Below are 13,022 nucleotides of genomic sequence, written 5' to 3'. Positions count from 1 at the left end.
CCTCTTCATTTTGTCATTTAAAATGACAGCTCACTATTATTTCTATAATACATTTGTGTGGTTGGTGAGGAGGGGGTATTTTAGCATATACTATTTTTTACGTGTAATAAGTTATATAAAAAATACAAATAAATACTTTTTAACAAAATTGTTTAACTGGAATATATATGACTGGTTATACAGAAATGGGCAGATTCATATCATTCTTCTTTTTTTAAGAAAAATTAACATGAAAATTAACGTTTAAAAAAATGCATTAAGTATTTATTAAATATTGTATTTAATCTTACAAAACACTTTATTAATGCATGTGTTGCGTTCGAACTTAAAACTGTATTATGTCAATTGCTGCTTTTAGCAGACTTTAACTGCAATTTCAATAAATATTAGAGTGACACTAACTGCTTTTACATCTACTTTTTAAGTGCATTATCAGTCTGATTAAAGTAATAATGTGTCTTTTTAACTTTCTCGTCTGACTCAAAATGTGGGGTTCTTGTCATTGTTTGCTTGCTGCTAAAGACAGAAATGATGTGCCATGTATTTATCATTCAAACAACCTGACTCTGCAAAAGCTAACTGTAGCTCAAACTCTGCATGTAAATGTACTTGGTGATACTAGAGGACTGAATTAGTTAGCAGCATCACTGTGGCATTGCGTGCATTATTAGTAGTTTAATTCTCTCTCTCTCTCTCTCTCTCTCTCTCTCTCTCTCTCTCTCTCTCTCTCTCTCTCTCTCTCTCTCTCTCTCTCTCTCTCTCTCTCTCTCTCTCTCTCTCTCTCTCTCTCTCTCTCTCTCTCCCCCTCCCCCTCCCCCTCCCCCTCTCTCTCTTTCCCTCTCTCTCACCCCTTTTATTTTAAGGGGGTCGGAGTATTTGGGCCATAACCCCAGAGGAGAGGGACAAACATGATCAGAAGTTTGACACCCTCTCGCCATTGCAGGGCTTTGTTACAGGTACTGTATGTGCTTGGGAACCTTTGCTGGTTTTAAAATCTTAAAAACCTTTTGCTATAAAGGCTTACTTTTATTTGTTATTATTAATATCATTTTTAAAAATATATTATTTTTTTGTGTGTAGGGGAGAAGGCACGACACTTCTTCATTCAATCAGGGCTTCCTCAGCCTGTGCTAGCTGAGATCTGGTGAGAAATCCTGACCATTCACAATCTGTTTAAAAATAAATATTATGTTTTTGTTTTGAATGAAAAAGCTCTGATCGCTTGCCTGTTTGTTTGTGTTTGGCAGGACCCTGGCTGATATGAATAAAGATGGTAGGATGGATCGGCTGGAGTTTTCTATAGCCATGAAGCTGATCAAGATGAAACTGCAGGGACATAATCTTCCTACAGCTCTGCCTATCATCATGAAGCAGCCACCTGTGCCAGCTCCAACCATGCCACCAACACCTCTCGGTGCGCTGCCAAACTACACTATTACCAGCAAAGCAACGATTTGAGAGGGCATTGGGATACAAAGACAAGCATTTTTACACAGTTTTTTGTTGTAATTACAGATTATTTATGTTAATCTAATTGATATCCTTACTCATTACCACAATACAAAACAGCACAATGCTTTCTTCTATTACTCTAACTGGCTGCAGTCACGCATGAATGCTGTTCAAACATCAACATTCAGTTTTCAGCAACCTGGGCTGCTTTGTATGCAGGTCATTTATGTAAAAGGTCATTTAAGTCTTAAAGGCACAGTAGCAAAAGTCTTTTTAAGTTATGCCTGTTTTTCATGCAAAAATATTTGTCTTAATAAAAACTATTACAATATTTTAGTTTAAAGCAATGATACACAAGTGTAGAAAGATACTTCCCCATTTGCTGGGAAAACCATATTCCTCATGACCTCATTCTTATGACAGCAGGTGCACAGCTTGATGGCCACAAGATTCAGTTGAGTTGTAATGTGGAACAGATGGCTATAACCACCTTCAAAGTATACTAGAAATAATTTGTAAAACTTGTGAGATTTGAGATGTAGCTCCTAAATTCAGTGCTTGTTAAACTAGTGAGGTCTTGCTTTAAGAATGAATGGTTTGAAAAAAGCACTCAAGCACTTTATTTAGTGGATTATCATGTTTTGTTATCTGACAGTATGTCTGTTTAAAGTCACTCTTTCTGGCTTTGCAGGAATGGGAACTATGCCAAATGTACCCATGATGCCCAACGTGCCCATTCTGACCCATATACCAATGACCAGCATGAGCCCCATGCCAGGCATGACTTCCATGATGGGCACAGGTCTGTCGATGCCAGTGATTCCGACCATAAGCACTCCAGCCCTGCCTAACGGACCTATTGCCATTCTACAGCCGACCCAAATCCCTCTCACCTCCAGTAAGAAAGCTGTAACATTTTAGAGATTTTATCAAATAAATGGAGAGCACAAGAAAAGAGACTCTTTCAAAAACATTTAAAAATGTCACTGACCCCAAACATTAGTAGTGTATATCATACTGTATATAGTGTGTCATTGTGAATATGTTGTAAAGCCAAGAGCCTCTGTAAGTGTACAGTGTGCTAAAGGTGAAATTACACTGATCTTTCTCTTTGCTCTTACTGAAGTCAGCATTTCTTCTGCTTCAGTCTTCCTTTGTCATGAATAGTTTGACTTGTACCTATGAGACTGAGCTATATGTAGATTTACCAAGAAGCTCTTTATGCATAAACAAAAATGATGACTTTGTAGCATATACTCTGGTTTTGTTCACAAAATGTTGCAGTATTATTTTGACTTGTGAATGATATATTATTTTCTCAATGGTTTGTACACTCTGTTCTGAAAGATTTTAAAGAGCATCACAGACTACATTTTTCTTTCAATTGTTTGTTTTTTTGTTTTGTTTTTCCGTAGCTCTCCCGCTGTCAAGTTCCTTTTCCTCTTCTCCACTGGGCTTCTCCACCACTCCAATGAACAAGACCCCATCTTTGCTAGACCTGGGCTCGAGCAGGTCAGGAACTTCCACATGTGAACCTTGTAGTCTATTTTTAATCCACTGAATGTGTACATAATACTATCTGCACACAAAGTGACTTGTGTACTTGCGTCTACAGCTCAAACTCTTCCCCCTCCACATCATTGGCCAGCAACTCTCCTAAGGCCGGCCCCTCTGATTGGGCTGTCCCACAAGCATCACGGCTTAAATACAGGCAGCAGTTTAATAGCCTGGACAAGCAAATGATCGGTTATCTTACAGGTACTCCATTGTAAATAAGTTTCAAAGAATCAAATCGATAAAGGGTGGAGAATTTATTTTTTCAGTTGTTTTACTGGAGTGCAACGAATTGCCAAAAGGATAGTTCAGCTAGTACTACGCTACTGTAGATTTTCTTAATGATTCCTGAGGACAAAACATTTAAAATGCAACATAATCTCATAAATTTACCTGTTAAGAGACCTCAGCTGAAGGCTGCAGTAGTAGTGCAGTAAGATTGCAATCCACACCCATGTGGCTCATCTGCATAGCATATGACTGTATCACTTACATACCTCATGACAAAGACACAACTACTAGAGAATTTCAGGAATGAGGAAGTGAGTTAAGCATGACTTTGTGGGGTTGATTTCACAAGTTTATGGCATTGTTTAAGTTTAAGCCCACTGCCTACATCTCGAGGGCAAGCTGTTTTGTTACATGTCATTTGTGAAGAGCACAATTTTTTTCTATGTGAAAACTGTTTTTAGATGTGGTAACCTGTTGGTGGTTTAAGTGGGTTCCAGCGCTGTCACATTAAGAATATAGATTAGCTAGTCAGACCAGTTATGTTAGTACAGCAACAGTATCAACTAGCTGGTTGACAGTTTTTTTAAAGCACAGCTGATATAATACAAAACAAAAAAAGTTAAGGAGAGAAGTATGTTTATGAATATGGTAATTAGGATATTCTTTCTTTAATCTTATTTCTACAGGTCTTCAAGTAAGAACTGCAATGGCTACAACATTGCTTACTCAGACTCAGCTAGCTGCCATCTGGTACGTGTTTTCATTTCCCAGTAATTCCAGGAAGCATTTTTTTGTAGGGATGCACCGAAATGAAAATTCTGAGCCGAAACCAAAATAAATTTTTTTAAATAATTTATTTCTTATTTTAAAGGGGTGATCATTTGAGAAATCAGCTTTCCCTTGAGCTTTTGATATATAAATGGTCATGGTAATATAAGAATATCCTGTAAGTTTCAGAGCTGAACACGTCCTTATTAGTCAAAGAAGAGCTTTAATAGACACAAGGCTCAGCAAAAGATTGTGTGCGCATCTTTACGTCATCTTGTGACGTAACGCCTCTACAGTGCGTCTAATTCAGTAGCCCCGCCCACCGACTCATGGAGGCGATCGTTTTGCACTAGCCACCAACAATAAACATGCAGAGGAAGATAGCAAGATATTGTGCTATTCCTGGTTGGAAGAACACAGTAAGCTTCCTTCAGATCCTAATATTAGGAATGTGTGGTTGAATTTTTTAATGAAGTTCCAGCTCACGTGGGAAAGACATGGTGTTCACTTAATTTCACTGCGGGATCATTTGCAAATCAATCTCAGGTCGACGCTGGATTTGAATCAGACAGGAATGGTGCAACACACTTATGTGAGTCAAACGTGTTTTTATATGTAATAGTATTGCATTGTTAGAGATTGTTTTGATTATGTGTACGTGTCTAACAGAATATACCTTTAGCATGCTGGACACGTATGGGCCAGGGCTCGCAAAGCCCAACGTCCCGGGGTTGTGTGGTTTCCAGACAGGCGACCAAAACAGAAGCTCGTTGGCAGGCCAATGAATCTCAAAATGTCTTTCTTGATCTGCGCTGTTATCTCTGTTGATTTGACATTTAAAGGGCACACACGTCTGTGTGTTGTGTACGCGCGGTTCGCACTTATATATCGACCGATCGTGCGGGCCATGTAATACAAAAATAATAGTCCAATTAATCGGGGGTGGATAAGAACGAAATCATTGTGTTTGTTTGATAAAGACATTTAAGAGCCCTGTGATCGAGAGAATTCTGGTTGCTGCTTTCAAAACAATCCCTCCCTCATGTGAACTGACAAAGGAGCTGAAGCTCATTAAATATGCAAATCTTATCCAATCCTTGTCGTGGGCGTTTACTTCCAAGTTTCTAGTCCTGCATGCCCATCAAAACCCAGCGTTTTGGAGAGAGCCTCAAAACCAGTGTAAAAAAATAGCCTATTACTTGGCTATGATGTTTTTGAATGTAAAAACCACACAAACAGCATTGGTTGACCTTAGACAAGAGTATAAAAAAAGCCAGTTCATGACACCTTTAAATTATGTAATTGTATTAATATTAGACTTTATGAAAATTCAATAATTTTAATTATACTAAATTAAACAATTGCAAGCCAATAAAATAGCCACACTTTTAATAAAGTAACAATAAATTTGGTGATTTTTAATATTTAAAAAATATATTTTCAATATATTATTCTTTATTCAGTTCTAGGCAGCAGAATCAGATTTAAAAGATTTAACTTTTGACTAATTATCCAAATAATGTATAGCCCTACAAAGCTATTAATATTAGAGTATGTGAGTAGATTGTAGCAGGGAGCGAATCAGTGAACGAGATGGTTCCGTCTACCAGTGCTGTCAAGCGACACTATACCATGTTACAGCAGCACAGCAGAGCTATTGCAAACAGAAACAAGTCTACTACTAGTGGAAATTTCATGTTGGTGTGTTATTTGAGCATACTTTGCTTTTTCGTTGAGCATGAGCAGTACATGAGTGAAGCTTTCGCATTGTCCATGAGCAACTGAGCTCCACACTTGCATCGAGCAGAATATTGAATGCAGCTTCACATGTCACAGTGATTTTTCTCTTTTGGGCAAAAATAGGACATTTCACTATCGGCTGATAATTTCCATCAGCTAAAATTTCGGTGCATCCCAAATTTTTTGAAAAGAAATCTTTCTCGGAGCCATTACGATTTCTATTTTTTTTTATTTGCCATATATTCAAGCATAGCTGCATGCAATATATACACATTTTTTGACAGACCAAATATTATGAAGCATGTACAAAAGTGGGTTCAAATATCCACTTTTGAAAAAGCTTTTATTGTGAAATTTTTCCATTTATATATATATATATATATATTTTACAGATATGTAAACAATATTTATGTCAGCATAAAACATTGTCAGAAATCACAGATTGTCAAAATATTTAATAAATTCCCTAAAAAATATATACAATTTTTTTTTTTTTCAGGAATCTGGCTGATGTGGATAAGGATGGCAAACTGAAGGCTGATGAGTTTATTCTTGCCATGCATCTGGTAGACATGGCTAAAATGGGACAGCCGCTGCCTATGGCCCTTCCTTCAGACTTGGTGCCCCCATCACTGAGGTAATGCTGACCAGATAACCTGATATGCTATTGGCTGAAAACGTTATTATATACAAGACTTTGGTCATGAATGTACAATATATTTTGAATTAGTTTGTGAATTGCTTTTTCTTTCTCCATACATATGAACCTTTAGGGGGAAGCTAGGTGACTCTGTAAATGGAACCACTCCCTCGATCTACGCAAGTCTGGCTGAGGATCTCTATGAATCTGAGCCTCCACAGAAATCAAGGAACAATTGTACGGCTTGTACATCACACCCATTATTACATAATGCAAATATCTATGACGCGCTGCTTTTACAAAAAATCCTCCCACTTCACATCAAAACAGATGTTTTCTATTAGGCACACAAGTTCAAACCATCAATTGTTTTGAATTTCCTAAATGTTGAATTATGCTCATTATGGTGTTCTTACTGACTGTGATTTACATCCTACTTACTTTAAGCATGTAGTATCCCTCCTTTCATCCCTGCATATTATTTAGACACTTAAGCCACAATAAAATATATGAATATAATTTATTGTTTTAATTACCTAAAAGTAAAACAAGAGGCATAAGTTTTGTTTATAATCAGTAAATTATGGAAAGTTGATGCTTGAACATTGCAGCTCACTTTAATTTAATTGTGTGTTCTCTGTATCTAGTGACTTTTGAAGATAAGTTTAAGAAAAATATGGAGATTGGAAATGCTGAGCTGGAGAAGCGCCGACTGGCCCTGCTGGAGCAGCAGCGCAGGGAGGAGGAGAGGAGGGCACAGAAGGCCAGAGAGGAGCAAGAGAGGAGAGAGAGGGAGGCACGAGAGCTGGAACTGAAGAGGAAGAGGGAGGAGGAGCTCAGACTGGAGCGACAGAGGGAGTTGGAGAGACAGAGAGAGGAGGAGAGGCTCAAAGAGTTGGAGAGAAAGGAGGTGAGGGGGTGACCTTGAAAATGTGTCAGGTTCAGACCATTTTTATATTTCCCAAAATGTGTTTCAATGATGTATAAAAAAAACTGTTTTTACTGACAAATACTATGATGCTCCTTACAGGCAGCCAAGAAAGAGCTGGAGCGCCAACGGCAGATTGAGTGGGAGAGAAGAAGAAAGCAGGAGCTCCAAAATCAGAAGAGTGAGGAGCAGGAGGAGATCATCAAGCTCAGAGCCAAGAAGAGGAGTCTGGAGATGGAGTTGGAGGCTGTGGTGAGGCTTTAGAGATTACTAGATTTCAACTAGACTTTAAATTTAACATATTTCTTCTATGTACAACTACGAGATAATTCCTTATTATTAAAATGGAAAATGGACAGAATGCTTGATAAAGAGATTTTCGTCCCACATTGTTTTTAGGGCAACAAGCAAAAACAAATATCTGACAAGCTCCGAGATGCTCAAGGCAAAAAGAGAATCCATAAAAATGAGCTAGAAATGATCAACCAGAAAAGAGACTCCTGCATCACTGAAATCAACACTCTGCAGAAACAGTTAGAGGTCTGACTGCTGCATCCATACCAGCACACACTCTTCATGCATTAAAATGATCTCCATTTATTAATTTGTTTTCCCCACCCCCAGGAATTTAAGAGAAAGTTAGGACAGTCAACCACAGAACAGCAAAAACTTAGTGACAGACTCCACAGCCTGAGTATCAACAACCTCCCTAGTAAGAGACATTGGTCAATCATATGTCTATTTTTTTAAATCCCATTTGTGATAAAAGCATCTGAAATTGTGTAAGACAGGAATAACTTGTAGTAAGCATCAATATGTTGAATAAAGAACCTTGTTTTCTGTAATTATAAAACTTTGTTTAAAACAAATTGTTTAAAATGTTTCTGCTTGTGTTTTCCTCCATGTTGCAGCTGCAACAGTGAAGACTTTACAGAGGAATATGGAAGAGAAGGACCTTACCTGTCGAAAGCTTAAAGAACAGCTTAATTCTTTGGAGAAGGAGACTGCAACAAAATTAGCAGACATGGATCAGTATAAGAAAGAAATCCAGGTAATCTATTATTATCACTCAGCTGTAATTAATGCATTATTGTCAACCAATTAGATCAAAATAATTTGAACCGCATGGTTTAATAGACTAGCTAAACTTTAAAAGATGTCAATTAAACCACAGAAGATTTTAACTTGACAAAATATATAATTCCCCAGGTTTAAGGATTCAGCGTTTCTGTAGCAAATCTTTCTTAACCAATCATTCTTAACAGCATTTAGACTTCTACTGATGACACTAATGCGAATAACCCCTATGCTTTTGTCCCTGTGTCTTTATCACTAGCTGTAGAGCTTTTCTGTCTGTCTGTCTACTTGTCTGTCTCTCCCTGGCTTTCGCTGCAGTTTGAGGAAATGGATGACTGCATGCTTAAAGGCCTGCTCTCTTTACTGAGTTGCCTCAGCAATCTCTTCTTCCTTCTGAAGGTTGCACATCTCTTTTTCCCTTTTCCTGCTCTTTCTTACTAGCAGCTTCACCTTTAGTGCATTACCAATAGTTCCTTACTGCACAAATTATTAGGGATGTATTACAGTCAATATAAAATTCAATTTGTAATGCATTTAACTCGATTCCTATTTTTTCTGCCTATGCAATCTTGGTTACATCTGAAGTCGTTTTAGAGGTCATTTAAATATATGGTCACTCATGTACCATATATATATTTTATAATATAAATATAATTTTATATATATATATATATATATATATATATATATATATATATATATATATATATATATATATATATATATATATATATATATATATATATATATATATATATATATATATGTATGTATGTATATATGTATATATATATATATATATATATGTATATAATTTTTTTTCCCATTATTATTATTCAAGAAGATTAATTGATATTAGGGCCATATTTTGTGTTTTTAATTTTTTTCTGTTTTCAATTTAATTTTAATGTTGTAGTACTTTTTGTCATTTTAAAATGTTTGTTTAGTTTTACTTATTTTAGTACAATAAAAGTTAAAAAAAAGTTTGTATTTTTTTTAGTTAACATTGATTTCAAGTAACAGAATTTTTGTTAATGGTCTTTAGTTTTAGGTTACTATAATAACCATGATTTAATGTACATTATAGCTTTAAAGTCAATGTAAATCCACATTGAATCCCCCTTGAATCTTTCTATTGTGACATACACTATATTGCCAAAAGTTTTAGGACGTCTGCCTTTACATGCACTTGAACTTTAATAGCATCCCATTCTTAACCCGTAGGGTTTCAAATGGATTTGGCCCACCCTTTGTAGCTATAACAGCTTCAGTTATTCTGGGAAATCTTTCCACAAGGTTAAGGAGTGTGTTTATGGCAATTTTTGTGCTGGCCAGTCAGTCAAGTTCAGTTCCTTCACATCAAACTCGCAGTCATGTTTGTCATGTGGCTTTACACCACTGCATCTGAAGCTTTGCATTGCACTTGGTGATGTAAAGCTTGGATGCAGCTGCTCGGTCATGGAAACCTATTCCATGAAGCTCTCGACGCACTGTTCTTGAGCTAATCTGAAGGCCCCTCAAAGTTTGGTGGTCTGTAGTTATTGCCTCTGCAAAAAGTTGGCGACTTCTGTGCACTGTGTGCCTTCAGTATGTGCTGACCCCGCTCTGTTTTTTTTTTTCACTTGGCACACCGCTTCATTGTTGAGTTGCTTTTGTTCCCAGTGGCTTCCATTTTGTTATAATACCACTAAATGTTGACTGTTTTAGTAGTGAGGAAATTTCAAGAATTGATTTATTGCACCAGTGGCAACCTATCATGGTACCAAGCTTGAACTCACTGAGCTCCTGAGAGCAACCCATTCTTTCACAAATTATTGTAGAAGCAGTCTGCATGCTAGGGTATTTCTTTTTGTACACCTTTGGCCATGAAAGTGATTGGAACACCTAAATTGATAGGAGGGGTGTCCTAATACTTTTGGCAATATAGTGTACTTCTGATTGAAACAGGATATTAATTGAGGAGACTCTAGTTTACATTGAATTGGAACATGAAAATTGGACATTAAATATTAAAATAGAGCATGTATGCAAGTTTGATAAAACAGTGCTTAATTAACTATTTGGCTGTTGGTTAATATTATTTTATGGTCTAAAGCAGCGGTTCCCAAACTGGGGTGCGCGCACCCCTAGGAGTGCGCAGACTGACCATCGGGCGGGCGCGAGAGAATGTTTGTAATGGCAGAAAATTGTCTCTTTTTTTATTTTTTAACTAACTTGTACTAATCTAACTTGGATAAAATTCACGTGTCAGAGTATTATTGATAAATACAAATTTCACATTACAAGATGTAGTAAATTATAGTAAATCGTATTTTCATTTCATTTTACAAGCGCGTCTGCTTCAAAGCCCTGCCCATTTTAGGTCGAAAGAAAAGTGTGTTTTTTTTTTCACTGAGCACATTCTCTGCAGTCCGAGCGCGATTCACTGCAAGCTCATTCTCACTCAGGTAAATCATTAACACCATCACCGCTTGCAGTACATGTGTTTTATTGAACTAAATACATTACAATCGGCTAAAACTAATACGCAGGTTACTTTTCTGAACAACACCAGCGCTCTTGAATCCGTAAGTGCGTCTCAATCAGCTCCCTAGTTCAGTTGTCAGGGCACTGATCAGGGAGTCAGCCCATTGACTTATGTCCTGATCAGTGCCCTGACTAGTGAACTAGGGAGCTGATTGAGACGAAGGGCGTGTTTCTCTCACTGTTTACGTGAATCGCGGCACAGTTCGGCGCACACACACAGTTCAACGGGGAACGCGCAGCTCTTAAAGGGGACACACTATATTCCTACTCGTGGAATATGGACCTCCTCCAGGAATTGTGTGGTAGCTAAACTAAGCATTTCATATTTGGCAGCTGTTTTAGGATTAAATTGTTAAACTACCGATAAAAATAATCAGGCAAACTAATAAACCTTTGTTTAATTTATAATGTGATTTCATGTGATAATTAACTATACTGTCAATGTGAGAGGACAAGAAACATTCATGAATATGTTTTCTTCAGATAAAAAAATATTCTAACTATAAATTTATGGCATGTTTTGTTGAATGCATTAGGAGGGGAAGAGACAGGGCAAAATAAGGAGTGATGGAGATGAGGAGAGAGCAGGAATTGACAAATAAATAATTTACTGTCCACTGACTTAGTTTTAAAGCTATTTCTCATAATTTCTTTAACTTTCAAATGTCTTAGAATGCTCATATGTAGATCAGAAAATTTAAGAGTTTTTAGTTATTGCTATTAAAAATCTGATGTTTAACCGAAATAAGGTGGTGGGGGTGCTTGATAGTTATTAAACATTAGAAAGGGGTGCGTGCTATAAAATGTTTGGGAACCACTGGTCTAAAGGATGCAGAAAAGGAAAGTTATTTTAGAAGAAAGCTTGTTTTTATTAAAAATTATGAATACAAAAATATGCTAATGTAAACCAATGAATGAAACCTGGTACCAGTGTTAAATTGGACTTCAGTTTTTGGGACTTTTTGGGTATCTCTTACATGAATTGATTTCAGTGTGTCATAATCTTGTGGTTTGTTTATCAGGATCTCCGAGAGAGCCAGAGGATGCAAGAGTCTGCTCTGGAAAAACTTCGCAACATTAAGGAAGAAAAAATTCGAGAGCTAAAGAAACGCAAACAGGAGGAACAGGAAAAGAAGAGGAGAGAAGAGGAAGAGCAAAAGTAAGAAATTATTTCTTATAATACACTCACACTTACAGAGCCATTTAAAAGCATTCATGATTTCACAAGCCTCACTTGATTTCTTTTCTGATGCAGACGTATTAAACTGGAGAAGGAGCGGCAGTGGCAGGAGAAACTGCGGCGTGATGAGGAGGAGAAACAGAAGAAAATACAGGAGGAGAGAGAGGCCAAACTTCGTGAGGAGGAGGAGAGGGAGAGACAAGCTCGGTTACAGGCTGCTAAAGAACAAGCGGAACGAGAGCGCAAAGCCCGGGAAGAGGAGGAGAGGAGGCGCAGGGAGGAGGAGGAAGAAAGGAGAGAACAAGAGAGACAGAGACTTGAGGAGAAAAGGAGGCAGGAGGAAGAGGAGGACCGCAGACGGAGAGATGAAGAAAGGAGGAAACTTGAGGAGGAGAGGAGAAAACTGGAGGAAGAAAGGAAAAAACTGGAGGAGGAGAGAAGACGGCAGGAAAAGTTAAGATTGGAGGAGGAGAGGAAGCGCGATGAGCGTAAAAGGGCAGAGGAGGAGCGGAGGAGGAAAGAGGAGGAGAGACGAGAAGAGGAGAGAAGAAGGGAACGTGAGGAGGAGGAGAGGAGGCGACACCGTGCACAGGAGGCTGCCATGAGAGATGCAGAGGAGAGAAAGAGACTAGAAGAAGAGAGAAAGAGAAAAGAAGAAGACCGGAAAAGGCAGGAAGAGGAAGACAGGAGGCGTCGGGAGGAGGAGCAAAAGAAACAGGATGAGGAGAGGAAGAGGAAACAGCAGGAGGAAGAGGCCATGAGGCTGAGAGATGATGAACAGAACAAGAAGGCCACTGTCAAATCAGACATTGTTGCTGCTCTTCTTCGTGGCCTGGAGGAGAGGAAGGGTAAGAAAAAAGTGTACCGTGTGTTTTAAAATCTACTAGCTTGGCTAGTCGAGTCGTCTCTGGTATGTTTGGAATGAA

General features: G+C 37.8%; 1 protein-coding gene across 4 annotated transcripts in view; it reads left to right on the top strand.

Annotated features, from left to right (window-relative positions):
• itsn2b (intersectin 2b) overlaps window positions 1-13,022 on the top strand; it is a 38,675-nt gene that overhangs the window by 13,642 nt on the left and 12,011 nt on the right. For all 4 annotated transcript variants that reach the window (XM_067455214.1, XM_067455212.1, XM_067455211.1 and 1 more), the window contains exons 3-18: window positions 864-956; window positions 1,081-1,144; window positions 1,248-1,414; window positions 2,144-2,350; window positions 2,868-2,964; window positions 3,068-3,210; window positions 3,924-3,987; window positions 6,245-6,382; window positions 6,519-6,622; window positions 7,033-7,295; window positions 7,416-7,565; window positions 7,713-7,853; window positions 7,938-8,025; window positions 8,225-8,364; window positions 11,939-12,075; window positions 12,172-12,944. In XM_067455214.1, the coding sequence (XP_067311315.1) occupies window positions 864-956; window positions 1,081-1,144; window positions 1,248-1,414; window positions 2,144-2,350; window positions 2,868-2,964; window positions 3,068-3,210; window positions 3,924-3,987; window positions 6,245-6,382; window positions 6,519-6,622; window positions 7,033-7,295; window positions 7,416-7,565; window positions 7,713-7,853; window positions 7,938-8,025; window positions 8,225-8,364; window positions 11,939-12,075; window positions 12,172-12,944 (2,769 nt within the window). The remainder of the gene's footprint in view (window positions 1-863; window positions 957-1,080; window positions 1,145-1,247; window positions 1,415-2,143; window positions 2,351-2,867; window positions 2,965-3,067; window positions 3,211-3,923; window positions 3,988-6,244; window positions 6,383-6,518; window positions 6,623-7,032; window positions 7,296-7,415; window positions 7,566-7,712; window positions 7,854-7,937; window positions 8,026-8,224; window positions 8,365-11,938; window positions 12,076-12,171; window positions 12,945-13,022) is intronic.

This window comes from Pseudorasbora parva, chromosome 10 (genome assembly GCF_024679245.1).
Source record: "Pseudorasbora parva isolate DD20220531a chromosome 10, ASM2467924v1, whole genome shotgun sequence".
Taxonomy (NCBI): Eukaryota; Metazoa; Chordata; class Actinopteri; order Cypriniformes; family Gobionidae; genus Pseudorasbora; species Pseudorasbora parva.
This window is presented reverse-complemented; position numbering and strand designations above follow the sequence as displayed.